At 45.4% G+C, this 18,177-nt stretch overlaps 1 protein-coding gene across 1 annotated transcript; it reads left to right on the top strand.

The window, feature by feature from the left end:
* Nucleotides 1-1,575: 1,575 nt before the first annotated feature.
* On the top strand, nucleotides 1,576-5,934 carry MRGPRX2 (MAS related GPR family member X2). The gene is given in 3 exon segments (XM_021685826.1): nucleotides 1,576-1,586; nucleotides 4,918-5,864; nucleotides 5,867-5,934. Coding segments are annotated over 3 exon segments (1,026 nt in total).
* Nucleotides 5,935-18,177: the final 12,243 nt, after the last annotated feature.

An 18,177-nucleotide genomic window follows, 5' to 3' on the forward strand; every position in this document is an offset into this window, starting at 1 on the left:
TGCTGGGAAGGTCCCCCAGTCAAATAGCAAAAGAAAACAAAAGACATCTCTGGAGGAGCTTGGCTATAATTCAGCCCTCAAAGGATTCCCACAGATAAAGTCCCAAGGAAAGTGAGCAGCTCGGGATGCCTGGGTGGCTCAGTCCATTAAGCATCTGCCTTCGGCTCAGGTCATGAACCCAGGGTCCTGGGATCAAGCCCCGCATCGGGCTCCCTGCTCAGCGGGGAGCCTGCTTCTCCCTCTGCCTGCCGCTCCCCCTGCTTGTGCTCTCTTTCTCTGACAAATAAATAAATCTTAAAAAAAAAACTACTAGAAATTAATACCGTAAAAAGTGAATTTAAAATTCAGTGACTGGATTAAACAGAAGATTAGACACAGTGCAAAAGAGACTAGTAACTGTAGAAATCATCTGTAGAAATTACCCAGAAAGCTGCCCAGCATACAAAGAGATGGAAAATAAGAAAGAACTTAAGTGATATGGAAACACAGAAAAAGATACTTTAACGTATATTGAATTAGACTCCCAGAAAGAGATAGTAATAAAAATCACGGTAAGAATTAGCAAGTACGTAAGACTTACTATGAGTTCCTATTCTAAGCTGTTACATAATTAATCCATCAATCTTCACAACAAACCTATAGTTTTGGGTCACTGAATAAGTGAGTGAATAAATTTTTCTGATTGTTTTAAATGCTTCACAGTTAAGTTTTTAAAGGGAATGGCAAGGAACTCAATTTGGCCGCAGCATGGGCACATGAGAAGAAGCCATAGGAGCTTTGGCCAAAAATATTAGCTGTCTCTAGCTGATCTGAAAAATGAGCTAGCTAACAAATATCGTGATGTAGAGGGAGAATGGTGACAATGTGTGCAGCGTGCTAACACATTCCTTATCTTTTATAAGGGAACTCGATATTCCCTGCTGTTGTTTTTGACAAATCAAAAGCAGAAATATAGTTTTATTATGCAAAGCCATAATATTAGCATCTAAAAGAATTAAGAATGGAAACTGGATATACTGGTTGCTATTGGGAAATGAGAGTAGGAGAGACTTCACGTTTCACTTTATACACTCCACTGTCATTTGAAATAGAACTAATGTGCATACATTGCTTCCGTGATTAAATTTAAAAAGATCAAGTGAGCCAGGTCATGCAGGGCCTTGAATGCCAAGCAAACAATTCTTTAGTTATGGAAGCTCATGCGGCTTGGTGGATGGTTTACTGCCCAGGCTCTCCGAGGGCAGCAAAAGGCTCCAGGACAGCTATTCCTCACAGGGACGGGGACCGGCTGGGGTAGGATGGGGAGAGGCCGAGATAGGTGATTGGAGTCAGGACAAATGAGAAACATCTCGTGAAGTTTCTTGCCTGACACGTCTCCGTTATCTCATTTGCCGGTGTCCTTTGCGCAGGAAATCACAGGGGCTGTCCAGCATCTTGATAAGCCTCAGGCGGTCACCAGATTTCACGCCTGCTGCCTCAGACCCCTTGCCATCCAGAGAGTAGAGAAGCACTCTCCGCTGTTTCTCAATCTCAGGAAAACTCTTCCTTTTCTATTCTCTACCCCCAGCAAGAAGAATGGTGCTCTGGTAAGAATTTGATCAAGAACTATCTTCTTTCAAAGACAGTTTTGTTTTCTTCCTCTATGTCTGCATGCTTGTGAATTCATCTTAAGGGAGGGCGTACCAGAAGCCAGGGGCACCTCCCCGCAAATCAGGACACATGAAGCTTCCTCATGGAGGCTTTGGGTGCTGGTAACTTGGACTGTGGGGGAGCCACACGGGGTCCACCAGGCTCTTTTGGCTTCTTTCCTATCTCCTTATACTCTCTCTTTCTCTCCAAACGTTCAAATCTGCAACTATGGAGAGATGTATTTTGCTAATTTTAATTCAGGGAGCAAGATGGCATCCTGGCAAGACATTCCAAAGCTAAATTGTTTGTTTTTTTTTTTTTTAAGATTTTTTATTTATTTATTTGAGAGAGAGAATGAGAGAGAGCACATGAGAGGGGCGAGGGTCAGAGGGAGAAGCAGACTCCCTGCCAAGCAGGGAGCCCGATGCGGGACTCGATCCAGGAACTCCAGGATCATGACCTGAGCCGAAGGCAGTCGCTTAACCAACTGAGCCACCCAGGCGCCTGCTAAATTGTTTCAATAACATCAGGTTTCACAGATTTGCTTGCTATTCAAAGGTGGTTTTTTCCCCTTTGCATCCTTGTATCTGACATTGTTCAAGCAGAAAATGTAGGGCACAAACTAATGGGGTAATTGAGGAGAGTAATGAAAGGATCGGTTACACAGGAATGGGCAGAGCTAAGGGAAATCTATAAAGGATTCTGCTGAAGACCCTTCTGCAACAGCCAAGTCCCACGGTTCCTTGGGCAGTGAGACCCGCCTTCGTGGGACTCTGCAGACCTGCCCTTGACATTGCCCTTCCTACAGCCACCGCCTGGATGGGGTATGGGCGTGAGGGGCTGAGGCAACTGTCCTACAGAGGTGTGCAAGGTTTTCTGTGCCAAGAATGCCAAGCAGTTCGGGCCGGGGACCGGGTCTTTAGAATACTTGCACCCTGAGAAGCCCTGGCCAGGCTCCTGGCACCATGAGAAGGGGATCGACCAACAGCAGGGCCCAGAACCATCCCCGTGTGCAGCCTCCCTTCTGCCCAGCGGCAGCCCTCACCCTCCCAAAACTGAGCTGTGCCAAATCCGCGGTTCTGGGAAGTGGAGACATGTTTCTAGAAGTTTTCTAGGAGTTACCTGTGGAACTCAAGGTTTGCAAAGCCTTTGACTTGGAGTCTGGACGATTCCAGGGCCAGTGTGCCCCGCCCAGGGTCCCCTAGCCCGTGTTTGTTTGCTCAAGTCTACCAGGCACTTTGTCCACATCCTTATTTTGTAAGAAGGGAACTTACCAGAATTCCTGAACCAGAACCTCCGGGCGCCATCCTTGGGAGCCCGTGGCCCCTTCCGTGCCTCCGTGTGGGTCTGGGGTGCGGGCCACACCCCGCCGAGCCCCGCCCTGCATGCTTCTAGGGAGCGTCTCTTCTGTTTTTGAAGAATTTCTGTTCTTCAGAGACAAGGCTGAAGGGGAAAAGGAAGGAGTTACCAGAACTCAGGAGGACCGTGGCTGTAGGAAAGGGCCATCAGACAGGGGAGGAGTCCTTAGACAGAGTAACACGTCCACTGCTAACTCACAGCCTGGCAGAGAGAGACAGCCAGAAAGTCACAAATGCCCACTCATCCTCCTCCCACCCGCAGGTTCCGTGTCTCCCTTTCACCGAAAGCAACCAGGAGCCAGAGACAGGGGAATGAGAGGATGGTGAGGACGCAGAGAAGGGTAGAGAAGTTGGAAATGAGATTTCATGGCACATGGAGAAAATCCATCTCTTCTTTTTTTTTTTTTTAAGATGTTATTTATTTATTTGAGAAAGAGAGAGAGAGGACGAGTGGGGGGAAGGATGGAGGGAGAAGCAGACTCCCTGCTGAGCAGAGAGCCCGATGCGGGGCTCGATCCCAGGACCCTGAGATCGTGGCCTGAGCCGAAGGCAGACGCTTAACTGACTGAGCCACCCAGGCACCCCAAAATCCATCTCTTCTTATGGTCTCCTCACAGTTGGTATTTCCTGGGACTTTCTCTCTCTGTGTGATTGGATCAATTTCTCATGGTACTGCTCAGGATGTTCGTTTGACTATCTGCACCTCTCTATCTGCTGTCATTTCTTCAGAATTATCTCCTTGAGAATGGGGGCGCCTGAGTGGTTCAGTCGGTTAAGGGTCTGCCTTCAGCTCAGGTCATGATCCCAGAGTCCTGGCATGGAGCCCCGCATTCCCCCTGCTCAGTGGAGTCTGCCTCTACCTCTGCCCCTCCCCCCTGCTTGTGCTCTCTCTCTCTCTCTCTCTCTCTTTCTCAAATAAATAAATAAAATCTTAAAAAAAAATAAATGCTTTGAGAAAGGAACATAGTTTTATGAGGGGTTTTTTGTTTGTTTTTTTAAGGTGGGGTACACACATATTTATAAATATTTTAAGTTTATGATTTTGACTGCTCTAGGAAGAAATCCATTGTAAGAGTGACTTAGACTGTGTCCCCCACAACAGAGTGGGGTACTGGGGACACACTGATGGCCAGGAGGAAAGTATTTCCTGTCCTTATAAAGCCAACATGCTGGGCCATTTCTGGCCAAGAAGCTTGGCCATCCTCATACCTGTCATTGCAAGAGGTCACATTCTCTTCATGATCCTATACCATGATCTCCTTTCTGATGGATAGACCTCCAGTCACTGAGATTGTCCATAGGTCATGCCTGGGTCTTCCAACTTCCTGGCCCCTAAGAGGAAATCTCAGTCCCAGGCAGAAGGCATGCCAAGCTCAGAGTCCTGTTCTCACCACACATAACCTGTCCAGATTTGTCTCCTCCTGCCTGCTGCAGACCTGACATGCTTAGAAGAGGTGTTTGAACCGTAGAATATTCCCATGGCAGTAGAAGGTCCATGTTGCAGTAGACAGAGTCCAGGCTTTAGAGACCAGAGAGAACTGGTCTGAATCCAGGTTCCAGAACTCTAAAGCAGTGTGGCGTTCAGCAAGTATCTTTTTTCTTTTTTTTAAGATTTTATTTATTTATTTGAGAGAGAGAGACAGAGACAGAGCACAAGCAGAGGGAGCTGCAGGCAAAGGGAGAAGCAGGCTTCCCTGCTGAGCAAAGAGTCCGATGGGGGACTCGATCCCAGGACCCTGGGATCATGACCTGAGCTGAAGGCAGACACTTAACCGACTGAGCCACCCAGGCGTCCGCAGCAAGTATCTTAATCTCTGCAAGCCACCTTTTCCCTCCTCTGTAACATGGAGACCATAATCCCCACATAGCAGAGTGGCCCTGAGAGTCAGTGAGCATACAGCAGATGCTCAAGTCGTGTTTGTGTTCCCAGGAATACCAGTGGAGGGTTTCTGAGCATCGATCCCACTGCCCCAGCCTGGGAGAGCACACTCACACCAGTGAATGGAAGTGACCAGGCCTTTCTGCCAACTTTCCCCGTGGAGATCCTGATCCTGGCCTTGCTGAGCCTCACCTTTGCCCTCAGTGGGCTGGTAGGAAACCTGATCGTGCTCTGGATCCTGGGCTTCCGCATGCAGAGGAACACCTTCTCCGTCTACATCCTCAACCTGGCAGAAGCCGACTTCCTCTTCCTCTCCTTCCAGGTTGTCTATTCTCTGAAGGCACTCGTCAACTTCCATCCCGTGCCCCTTTCCATCCCCAGGTTTTTCATCATCGTGTGGACCTTTGCCTACATCGCAAGCCTGAGCATTCTCAGTGCCATTAGCACAGAGCACTGCCTGTCAGTCCTGTGTCCCATCTGGTACCGCTGCCACCGCCCAAGACACACGTCAGCTGGGAGGTGTGCCCTGCTCTGGGCCCTGTCCCTGCTGCTGAGCATCCTGGAAGGGAAGTACTATGGCCTCCTGTTACGAGATTTTGAGGATGGTTGGTGTCGGGCATTTGATTTCACTGCTGCCACCTGTCTGATTTTCTTATTTGTGCTTCTCTCTGGGTCCAGCCTGGCTCTGCTGACCCGATTGCTGTGCGGGCCCCATCGGCTGCAGGTGACCAGGCTGCATGCAACCGTGGTGCTCACAGTGCTGGTCTTCCTCCTCTGCGGCCTGACCTTCGGCATTCACTGGTTCCTCTTACGCTGGATTCGGACGAGTTCTGATACAGTCCTCGGGCATCTTAATCTGGCTCCAATTGTCCTGTCCTGCATCAACAGCTTTGTCAACCCCATCATTTACTTCTTCGTTGGCTCCTGTAGACAGCGGTGGCCCCAGCGACACAAGAGCCTCAAGATGGTCCTCCAGAGGGCTCTGCAGGACATATCAGGAGGGGTGAGAGTGAAGCCAGCCTTCCTCAGGGAACTCTGGAGATGGCAGGAAGCAGTCTGGTGTCCTGAGTCAGACAAATGTGGCTTTGAGAGCCAACTTTCTGCCCATCAGTTTGGGAGGTTTTCTTGACTTCTCTCAGCCTCTGAGCGCCCTGATCTTAAAACCTTTAGGTTTTGGGCGCCTGGGTGGCTCAGATGGTTAAGCGTCTGCCTTCGGCTCAGGTCATGATCTCAGGGTCCTGGGATCGAGTCCCGCATCGGGCTCCCTGCTCTTTGGGAGCCTGCTTCTCCCTCTGCCTCTCTCTCTCTCTCTGTCTCTCATGAAAAAATAAAAAAAATCTAAAAAAAAAAAAATAAAAAAAAAAAAAAAAAAAAAAAAACCTTTAGGTTTTAAGATCAGGCTTAAAGTTGAGATAATGCTCCTCCTCGTGAGGACTGAGACAGCGCCTGTCAGGAGAACACTGAAGGGCAGTGCCTCAAGGACGGCCTCACCCAGGGCCTTCATACCATCCCGAGCTTTGCCAACTCTCAGGTCCCCTTCTGAAGAATCCCACCTTCAGCAGAGGCTGAACACGGTGCAGGAAATGTCGAAATTCTCTTTGGTCACTGCACTCAGGAGGGACTAGAAGAACATTCCTTCACAAGTTTCTGTGGTCACCCTCCTGCCATCTGTCTCCATAAAATTAAAAGAATTAAAGTGCAGTCTAGCCCCAAAGAGCAATCTTCTTTGATTTTGGAAGGCCCTAGAATATCTCCCTAGCTTAATGAATGTATATTGAATAAATGACAATGTATGAATAAATGATGAATTTTTACACCAAGGCTGTGCTAAACGTCCATTTACCAGATTTGAGTCACCATCTGTTTCTTTCTTTCACCATTGTCAGTTTGTGCAAGCACAAAGTTGAGTTTTATAACTGGACAAATCAATGTCAAAGCAGGCTTAAGGTTTGAGGTAGGTCGTCTTGCTGTGACTTCCTGTCCCCCGTCCTCCAGTGGAACCCCAAGTACTTCCCTTCTCATTCCCCGCCCCTGTGCCTTTGCTCTGGCTCTCCCTCTCTGGAGCTGCCTGATCCTTCATGGCACATTTCCTTTTTTTTTTTTTTTTGAGATTTTATTTATGTATTTGAGAGACAGAGCAGAGCAAGAGAAAGAGCACGAGCTGGGGGGGGAGGGGCAGAGGGAGAAGCAGATTCCCCGTTGAGCAGGGAGCCCGATGTGGGGTATGTGGGGTTTGATCCCAGGACCCTGGGATCCTGACCTGAGCCAAAGGCAGACGCTTAACCAACTGAACCACCCAGGCGCCCCCTTTATGGCACATTTCCAATGGGTCTTACTAGACTCTGTGTTCTCTGAGGACAGGATCTTCGTCAGATTTACCTTTTATTCCACAGAGCCCACAACATTCATTTTATTAATCCGATTACAGAAAAATACTTCTAAAGTGACATGTTCTGTAAAAATAATATGTTAAGTTTAAATGTTGCATCGTCTACTAATTTTTTAGTTCTTTAATTGAGGCACAATTGGGAGAGAGTGTTGGCACAGATCATAAGCGTACGCTGCAGTGAGTTATAGCAATGATACACCCAGGTGACTCAAACCCCAAGCAAAGCACAACACATTTTCATCACCTCCGAACGTTCCCTCATGTCCCTCCCGGACATTCCTCCTGCCCTAGAGACAATTATCATTCCTACTTCTATCACCAAAGATGAGTTTCTCCTGACCTTTGGGTTCATATATTTAGGATGATTCAATGTACTCTTCTTCTTCTGTTCCTATCTTGTATCACTCAGCATAATATTTTTAGGATTTACCCAGGCCATGGCATTGCATATGTCAACAACTTGTCCTTTTGATAAAGCTGAGTATGATTTTATTGTACAGGTATACCACCATTTATTTTCATATTGACAGGTATCTGTGTAGTGTTCCATTCCTGGTTATTGTGAATAAAGCTACTGTGAACATTCTTATTCAAGTCTTTTTCTGGATATGTGTTTTTATGCCTCTCGGATAAATAACCTGAAGTGATATTGCTGGGTCACAGAAAGATGTATGCTCAACTCTGAGAAATTTCCAAGCTCTTTTCTAAAGAGATTGTGTTATTGCGCATCCCCACCAGCAGTGTCTGGAAGTGCCAGTTGCCCCAAATCCTTCTTAACAAACATTGCCCATCTCTCGAATTTTAGTCATTCTAATGAGCATAAAGTGGCATCTCATTGTGTTTTAATTTGCATTTCCAAAATGACTTATGAAATTGGCATCTTTCCATGTGCTTATTGGCTACTTGTGTTTTTTTGAAGTGTCTAAGTTTTGCCCATTTTTATTAAGTGTTTCCCTTTTTGGTTATTTATTTGTAGGAGTTTCTATTTATGCTGAATGAGTCTTTCCTTAGTTATGTGTATTATAAATATTCATCCAGTTGGTGGTTTGCCTATTCATTTTTAATGAATTTTGTATTCTAGAGCACTTTTAGATTTATGGAAAAATTTCACAGAAAGTACAGAGAGTTCCCACATACTCCCTCTCCCCATCCCTGTTGCCCTCCCCTACAGTTTCTCCTATTACTAACACCTTCTATTAATGTGCCACACTTATTAAAATTGATGTACCAATACAGATACATTATTATAAAGTGAAGTCCATAGTTTACTTAGGGTTCCTTGTATAACTCAATGGATTTGACAAATGCAGAATATCATGCATCCACCATGACAGTATCACATAGAGTGGTTTCTCTGGCCCCAGAAATTGAATATCTAGGTATAAGGGTCTTAAAAAATTATTATTATTTATCCTGGTTCAGGTTCTCTGAGCTACCTGAATCTGTGGTTTGGTGCCTGCAAATAACTTGAAAAGCTCTTGGCCATTATTACTTCAAATAGATCTTCTGTTCCTTTCCTTCTTCTCTTTTTAATATCCCCATTCTATGTATTCGATCCCTTTTGTAATCATCCCACAGCTCTTGAACACTCTGTTCCATTTTTTCAGTCTTTCTTTCACTTTGCTTTTCAGTTTGGGAAGTTTCTAGTAACTTATCTTGAGGCTCACTGATCCTTTGAAATGCGGTTGGCTAGTCTACTGATGAGCCCATCAAGGGTATTCTTCACTTATGTTACAATGTTTTTCTTTTTAGCATTTCCTTTTTCTTAGAATCTCTATCTCTCTACTGATAGTGTTTATCTGCCCTTGCACATTGCCCACTTTTTCCATTAGATTCCTTAGCATATTAATCACAGTTATTATAAATTCCCAGTCTTATAATTAGCCATATCCTAAAAATTCTCAGCCAAATCCTAAATTCTTTACATCTCATATGAGGAGTCAGTTGATCCTGTTGTTAATACTGATAAGTTAAAAAAACAGAAATATTGGTTTACTGGTCAAATCTATAACTAATAAAAGAATTTAGAAAAAACTGAAAAAACCAGTCATTTCTTCTGAAGAATAGGATTCAGGAAGACTTTTACTACTTATTTGGTACACTTCTATGTCAACTGGAAAGAAAGTATAAGCCCATGTGTGTTACTAACGATGACAATGAAAAAGCATGAAACAGGCCATGGAGGGCCTTGAATGACACGTAAGGAGAGTATGCTTTATTCTTAGTTATAAAGCCTCCTAGTACAAGCTCACATTGCTTGACATTGCTGCCAAGGTACACAGTTGGAAGCAAATGGCTACAAAACAACACGCCTTTGCAGGCAAGGACACTGGATGGGGTGGCGGGGTGGGGGAGGAATAGGCAGAGGTGAAGCGAAAGGAGTGGAGTAGATCAAGTGTCGAGAAATATCTCATGAGGAGTCATGACTCAGAACACCACACTCTCACTTGCCAGAAGATCCCTGTACAGGAAATCACGGGGGCTGTCCTGCATCTCAATCAGACTTACTCCAGCACCCTGCTTCGCCCCTGCTCCTGGGCAGAGAGGTGTCCTATAGCAGCAGTCAATCACAGGAGGCTTTCTCTTCAGCACAGGTCAGCTTGTCACCTCCTGCAAAAAGAATGGAGGGACTGCACCTTGATCAAGTATTTATTTCCAAAGCCACTGTTGGGTTTTTCCTCCTAGTGCACATCCATGTAACTTGATCTGGGGGTGCAGTATTCAGGGGCTCCTGCAGGAAAAGATAGGAGGCATGAAGCACCTTCCGGCCACGTTGGGTGCTGGCAACCTTGACTGTGGAAATCTGAACTGGTAAACCCACCTGTTCCCCCCATTAAACCCTTGTCCCACTTGCCCCTCCATCCCAGCTATTCAAACCATGCTGTCATGGTGAGAAATCTGTTGCTTTCCTTAATTTAGGGAGCAAGATTGGGAACATGCACACATCCCAAAGCTAAAATGCTGTGAATAACCCAGTCATCTGTTTGACTTGCTTTTTGGAATTTACTTTCCTTTCAGTATCTCTCAGGATGCCAGCAGAAAACAGATGGCCTAAAATGGGATAATTCAGAACAGTTTAATTAAGGTACAATCTACCAATATGGGCAGATTTAGAGAAAATTACATGGGATGGTGACCACTACCCCCTAAGGTAGTGGTAAGTAATAGCAGGAGCCTAGGGAAAGTAATAGCAGGAGCCTAAGATCACTAGGCTTGAAAGACAAGGGGAAGAAGTTAACAGAACTCAGGAGGGCTGTGGCTGTAGGAAAGGGCCACCAGACAGGAGCAGAGTCCTTAGGCAGAGTAACACGTCCACTGCTAACTCACAGCCTGGCAGAGAGAGAGAGCCAGAAAGTCACAAACCCCCAGTCACCCTCCTCCCGCCCTCCAGCTCCTGTCCATGTCTCCCCTTCCGCTGAAAGCAACCAGGAGCCAGAGAGAGAGGGAGCCCATCAATGAGGATAATGAGGACGCGGAGGAGGGTAGAGAAGCTGGAAATTAGATTTGATGGCAAATGGAGGGAATCCATCTCTTCTTATGGCCTCCTTACAGTGGCATTTCCTGGGACTTTCTCTCCCTGTGTGATTGGATCAATTTCTCATTGTATTTCCTCAGAGTTTGGTTGTCTGCACCTCTCTGTCTAATGTCACTTCTTGGGAATAATCTCTCATTATTAACATAGATGCCTTGAGAATGGAATGTAATGGGTTTTTTTAAGAAGAGGGGGTACACATGTATTGATAAGTGTTTTAAATTTATGATTTTTGTTGCTTTAGGAAGATACCCATTATAATCGTGACTTAAACAAGAGAGAAGTTACCAGGACCAAACTTGTGACTCCATGGCATCAGACACAGGGTGCTTCCCACTTGATGCTCCCCATCCCTAGGGGTGACTTCATCCTACATGGCTCTACGTGGCTCCTGGACACTTCCGCTTTCCATCCAGAGGTGAAGAGAAGGAAAGACACAACTCAGGAATTGGTGACATCGCTTCTGCTCACTTCCCATTGCCCAATGCCAAGTTACATGGTGCCATCCAGCGTTAAGGTGGGCTGGGATTAGGATCCCTTATCTGGTCTAAAAATCACAGAATTATTATGTGAGAGAGGAGGGAAATGGATATTTGGATCAACTAGCCATTTCTATACCCCTGAATCTCCCTCACATTCTGAGCTCACTTGAGGATTTTTTGGGGGGAACTTCTCACATAATGAAAAATGTGGCAGAGAACAATGGGAAAGCCTTAGGCAGGACTCCAGGAGACCAAGGCTGGTATTGGACCTGCTATTCACAATGAGATCTCAGGAAAATCCCTTTGACTCTTTAAGCCTCAACTTTTTCCTGTGTTAAATGAGGATACTATAAAAGATGGTCTCTAAGGGACATGTGCTAAATGCTGGGAACATGATGGTGAACAACATCAACCCAAAAAACCCCAGCAGATCTAGGCATTACAAGCTTTGAGTTTAATAAGGGAGACCAAGAAAAGAAAAAGATGACCACTTACAAATTAGAGCTTCAAACTGTGTTCAGGTCCATGAGGGAAAATGCCATGGTGCCCTGAGGGAGGACAGCAGATGTTGTGGATTTCCTCCATCTCCTCAGGCCACCCAGGACTGCAGGAGCTATGAGTGATGGATAAATCAGCCCCTGATGCTAACTCTGGGGCCCAGTGGGGTCTAACTGCTTCCATGCTGATACTTCTGCCCTGTGTGAGCCCCTGGCCAGTCTGGACTGATGGGGCCTTTGAGAGGCAAAAAGGGGCTGCTGGGTGTTGTGGTTGGTTCTCAGCTGTCCTCTACCCACCCTTCTTTCTTCCGTATTGGATAGCTGTTTACACAATTTGCTTATTCTAGTTTAATAAAACACACAAGTGGTTGCCGTTCTAGATTTGTCCCTGAGAGTTACTTGCTTCCTCTCCGCACCACCTTCCATGTGCAGTGGACACAGCACCCTGGTGGTGGGGCTGCAGGGCTTGGGAAGGGTGAGGACTCTGACACAGACCTCTGCCTGGGTTTGTTACCAAAACCAAGTTCAGCGGCTCACCGCTTGAAAGCCAATACTCAGAGACATGTGTTGGTTGAAAAGGAAAGGTTGCTTTAGTCAGGAGTCCAGCAACCTGGAGAGACTGAGAACTGATATCCAAAGACCATCTCTGAGATTCTGGGTTAAGGATCAAGTGGGTTTGTTTTGTTTTGTTTTGTTTTTTTAAGAGAGAGAGAAAGCACATATGAGTGGGGTGGGGAGGAGAGGAAGGGCAGAAAGAGAAGGAGAGAGGGAATCCCAAGCCGACTGGGATGCCCAGCACAGAGCCCAGCGCAGAGCCCTATGCAGGGCCAATCCCATGATCCAAAGACCTCGACCTGAGCTGAAATTAAGAGTCTGACGCTCAACTGACTGAGCCACCCAGGTGCCCCTCAAGTGGGGTTTTTAAGGGGAAATTCAGGGTAGGAGCAGACATGCATATTGATGAAAAGGGCGGGAAAACTTACAAGTATTCATGGGAAAAGGTGGAGCACGCGCATTGAGCAAACATAATGTAACATACATCCCATGTTGTTTGGGGTGGAGACAGCATCAGAAAGAGGCAAAATTCAGCCCCTGACCTCAGGAGGTTATCCCAGGACAAGGGGAAGGGGCTATGGGCAAGCTCTGAGAGCCGGTATAAACTAGATGTAGTTTTGGGCTCCTTGTCTCAGGTAAGGAATGCAGGGCCTTGCTTGTTCTAGGCTGAAACGTATTAGTTGACCTTGAGTCTAAGCTTCTGCCTAGACAGCTAGTTTGTTTGTTTGTGAGGTTGTTAGTGAGGTCAGAAAAGATACAATAGTTGATAAGGGGGAAACCGTTCTCTGAAAAACAAGCTTTACATTTTCTGCTGGTTTCAGCCCCATTAACCCTATGAGGCAGAGTTTCAATCCTCCCTTGAGTTATGATCATTCCTCAATCTTGAGGAATTGGAATGGTGACTAGTCTGGCTACTACCTTATCTCTTTGGGTGAGGTGGATTTTGGGTAAAGAGCAGTTTTTGCAAATCTTAGCTGTAACGTGCCTACATGCAGGGCTAAGCAGAAGTTTCTAAACTATAGGTCACCACAGCAAGGGAAATAGAAGCAATATGGAGTCAGACATGCTAAGTTTCTCCCTGCTGAAGATTCAAATCCAGGCCCTACCACTTTTGAGCATGATACCTGGAGCATATCACTCAACCTCCTTGTGCTTCTGTTTCTTCATATGCAAGATGGGAATAATAATAATACTTGCTTCACATGGCTATTTAGAGGATTAAAGATCATAACAAGTAAGCACTCAATCAGCTGCTACAGTTCACCTATGAGTGAGTTGGTCCTTGTTTTTCATCTGGAATCTGCAAGAGCATCTCTCTTTTCAGCCAAAGCCCTTCATAAAGTGGAAATAAGTACTTTTTAAAAAGCCCCCTTACCTCCCCAAATTCTCTTATATGAATGTTTTAATCCGCAAAGAAAACTCTACTCAGAATCACATGTGAGGAAAATAGATGGGTTTTATACTAAATATCTCATAGGAAAATCACTTAATAATCCCCCTTCTGTATTTCTACGCCCTAGCTACCTCTATTCAGACCCAGTGCTGCCTCTCTCTTTCCCTAGCCTAGCTTCTTATTCCTCTGAAATGCAGAGAAATTCAGTTAAGCTCTGAATCCTCTCCCTAAACTATGTGCTTCCATCTTTGGGTGCTCACTAAAGCCATGTGCTGGCCCTGCCTGGGTTGGAGACCTCACAGTGGCCATCATTAGTTATTTGTGCAGGCATTAGGAGTTCTTTCAAACACACACCAGAACTTTCCACAGAAGGAATAATGAGAAATGAACTTTTCTTCATTTCCTTATGTGTGTGTCTCTGGGTAACTAATTTCATTAAGAATTTTTTATGTTACATTAAATCTAAATTTTTTTTTTTTGCGAGAGAGAGAATGAGAGACAGAGAGTACGAGAGGGAGGAGGGTCAGAGGGAGAAGCAGACTCCCCGCTGAGCAGGGAGCCCGATGCGGGACTCGATCCCGGGACTCCAGGATCATGACCTGAGCCGAAGGCAGTCGCTTAACCGACTGAGCCACCCAGGCGCCCTACATTAAATCTAAATTTTCCACTGCCCTTAGGCTCCTCATTCATTCATTCATTCATTCATTCATTCTTCATTTGATGATTAAAAATTTCTTGACTACCCATTGTGTCACCCCCATAGAGTTAGGCTTTGGGGACACAGCAAAGGACAAGAGTAAATCCCTCTCTGTGTCATAAAGCTGACACATTGAGTTATTTCTGGCCCAACAGCCTAAGGTGTCCTCACAGTGTCATAGCAAGAAGTCACATTCCCTTCATGACCTGAAGCATGATCTCCTCTCTCATTGGTGGGTGGACCTCTCTCAGTCACTGAGATTATCCATTGTTCATGCCTAAGACTTCTGACTTCCTGCCCCTGAGCCGAAGCCACTGTCCCAGAGCAGAAGTAATGCTGTTGTCCTGTTGTCATCCACACAGCCTATCCAGACATATCTCCCCCTGCCTCCAGGGAACATGTCCTGGCCTAGAACAGTCAGTGGGGATATTTGGATCACAGAACATTCCCATGTCAGTAGAAGGTCTGTGTGGCAGTAGAGAGAGCCCAGGCTTTAAAGTTGGAGAGAGCTGGGTTTGAATTCAGGTTCCAGGACTCCAAAGCTGTGTGGCCTTCAGTAAGTATCATAATCTCTGCAAACCTCCCTTTCCTTCTTCTGTAACATGGGGACAGTAATTTCCATGTCGCAGGGTGGCCCTGAGAATCAGTGAGTATACAGCAGGTGCTCAAGTCTTGTTTGTGTTCCCAGGGACGCCAGTGGAAGATGCCCCTGGGAGTACATTCAGGTCATCAATGAAGAGTCTCAGAAATGACTTTGAGAGTCAACGCCGCCCCGTCAGCCTTGGTAATCATTCACTCTTCTCTCAACCTTGTGCTTCCAAAATGTCTCAGTGATTCCCCAAAGTCTTCAAATTGATGGTTTTTAGTCTGGCTCTTCCAGTTTTTCTCAGAGAAAGCATTAATCTTCTGAATCTTCCTTATCAAATGCTCTTTCTTTCTTTCATCCTTTTTTTTCTTTCTTTCTTTCTTTTTTTTTTTTTTTTTTGCAAATTTTCACTGCAATGGAAGGGATCACTGTCCAAAAATCATAAAAACCTTTGTTCATAATTGTTCTCTGATAGTATAGGAAAAGATGATGCCTTATTTTCCCCTCAGACTATGTTCCCCTAAGACTCATGTTTGGTCCCATGACTGGGGGCATTCTGCAGGTAGAAAGCTTGCATAAGTGAATTCTGTTACTTTTAATCTCACTGGGTTCTCTGAGCTTGGGGAAAATGATGTCCTTTGACATCATAAGACTAGTCCAGGTAATTCAATTTAGTCTATGAAAAGTCTTCTGGTGGCATCTGTCCATGGCATGGTGACAGCTGGCCTTAGGTTCTAATAAAGATAACCATGGTTTTTGCCCTTGACAATTGGTAAATCGCTATTCAGCTCTGGCCTCAACCACTGTAGAATCAAGAAATATGTCCCGCCAGTTCTAATTTGGCCATTGCAACCTGTATTGATTTCAAAATAGAAATGGTCTTGGAAACCGTTTATTATTAGCTTACAGATATTAGGTCTGGGAACACTCTGTAAGCCTCAAGATTTTGTACCAATTGTTCTGGCTGTGACTTTTAGTCAGTTTCGTGGCCAGTCCCCATAAGGAGCAGGATTGGAAATATCTGATCCTTCCATAGTGATGCCAGTCGGATTGATAAAAACTTAGATTCGGTACAGAATTCTGGACTGTTCTCACTCCTCACAGAACTCAGCAGACAGGGATGGCGTGACAATGCAACAGGCTGTCTGCTCCTCACAGACTGTAAGACTGCCTTCAGATTTACCTTCAGAGAGAGGAGCTAAGCAATGAGCACTGAGTACTCAGGAGACAACACAAGGTAGCTATGAAAGTGATGCCAACCACAGTTTTCTATTTTTCCAACCAAACGTATCGACCATTGCTGTAACGCACTTCAGTACTTAGAACTCTGGTTCCCTGACTCCATATCCAATGCTCTTCTCTGTCCAGCACTCCACTGATGCTGCATCCCACGGACACGTCTTGATTTCCGAATGTTGCAGTAGGGCCCGGCCGTAGTTTTGGCTCAGCTAGAGTGCAGGATGGTGGGAGGAGGCAGGAAGAGATGGCTGTAGGCTCTGCACCAGACAGCTGCCACTGTGATGCCCCTGCCTTCGACTGAGGGTTCCTGTGACAGTCAGCCCTGGGAGTCTTGTGATAGCTGCAGTTGTACAGCTTTGGCTGAATACACCCATCATGAGGAGGTCTGTAGAGAAGTTTCATCTAGTGTGTCAATCAAAGACTGTTGGGCTTCACCCAGGCAACTGGTTCGTTTGATGTCAGTGGTGTTTCTCTTCATGTTGGCTGCAACATGAAGTTCCCGGATGCATAAGCTTAGCCACTGCAGCCCACACTGAACTTGCTTGGCCCTGACATCCCTCTATTACAGCACTTACAACATTGTGCCATAATGACTCATTTGTATGTCTCCTCCTCCACCACCACACTGGGAAGTCTTTAAGAACAGATAGCATGTCTTTGAATCCCTCCCTAGTGCGTGGGATCTGTCCTGCCGTGATGAAGATGCTCAGCAATTATTTTTCTCAAGCAACCCCTACCTGAAGATCATGGTGTTGTCCAGCTTCTTCCAGAAAAGACTGGCTCTGTCACCAGGCTCTGCTGTAGCACCTGCAAACATCTCCCACTCAAGGGAACAGAAAGTGTCCTCTGGAGTCAGTCAGTCTGAAGAAGCCTCTTCCCTTTCATTGCAGGTCTGCTTGCTGCCTCTAGGGAAGAAAGAAGGGGGGAAAGAAAGTGTCTGTTCATGAGCCCCTTCTTCCCAAAGCTAATGATTATTGTCCTTGTAGCTTCACCTTGGGGTGGGTCATGCAGGACATCCAGGAGTTTCCTTCAGGGAGAGAGAAAAGATTTGAAAGTCCCTCATGGCCCCTTTGGGAGCTGACATCCACAACTGCTTATTTGTGCATGAATTCAACAAACAGTATTTAAACCTATTTTATCAAGCACTTTGCTATTTCTGTGTAGAGTAGACACCTTTTAAATAAGCCTCTGGTTAATAGACTCTGTCTTCTTAACCAACCCTTTTCATTCCACCCCAAGCACATACTGATTGATGTCCAGTAAACGCTGAGCCCTCAGGGCCATTCACAAATTCTCTAGTACACACCTGGGCACGAGAGCACTGATTTCTCTGTTTCATGAGAAACAGCTGGGTCTGTTTCCAATCCTACTTATGCTGGTTGGACTTGTTCACGTAATTACCTAACTTAACAAAATACAATGTAACGAGAATGAAAGGAGAATTATAATGTCAATGAAAATTAATTATGAATGTTTAAAAGGGCCATAAAAGCTAGTCTCAAAATTATTGTTATTGAATTAGCCTGACAAACTATACTAGATTGAGAAAAATCTAGCAATATTGAAAAATTTCCTCATGCAGAATGCTATGCATATGTTATGCTCTCCACTTTAATAAATCCACCTGCAAATCACAGACAATGCTTAATGGATGTGCTTTCTGCAAGAAAGAGTAGAACTCTATTTGCTAATCCACATTCAAAGGGAAGTCCTTCTTTCTCCTTCATTTTTGGTGAATGAACTCTAGGTAAAAATAAAATATTTATTCGAATATACCCTTTTTTATAATTGCCATTTAACAGATCTTTGCAATTAAGCCATCCACTTGCAGGCTTGAATAAATCGTTAAGTGGGCTTTTCATAGCGAAGTCTCTAAGTCATTCTTCTGTTGATTCTATAAATAATAACTGAACATCTTCTATGTTCTAGCCCCTGTGCCAG

The sequence above is a fragment of the Neomonachus schauinslandi genome, chromosome 11 (assembly GCF_002201575.2).
Source record: "Neomonachus schauinslandi chromosome 11, ASM220157v2, whole genome shotgun sequence".
Taxonomy (NCBI): Eukaryota; Metazoa; Chordata; class Mammalia; order Carnivora; family Phocidae; genus Neomonachus; species Neomonachus schauinslandi.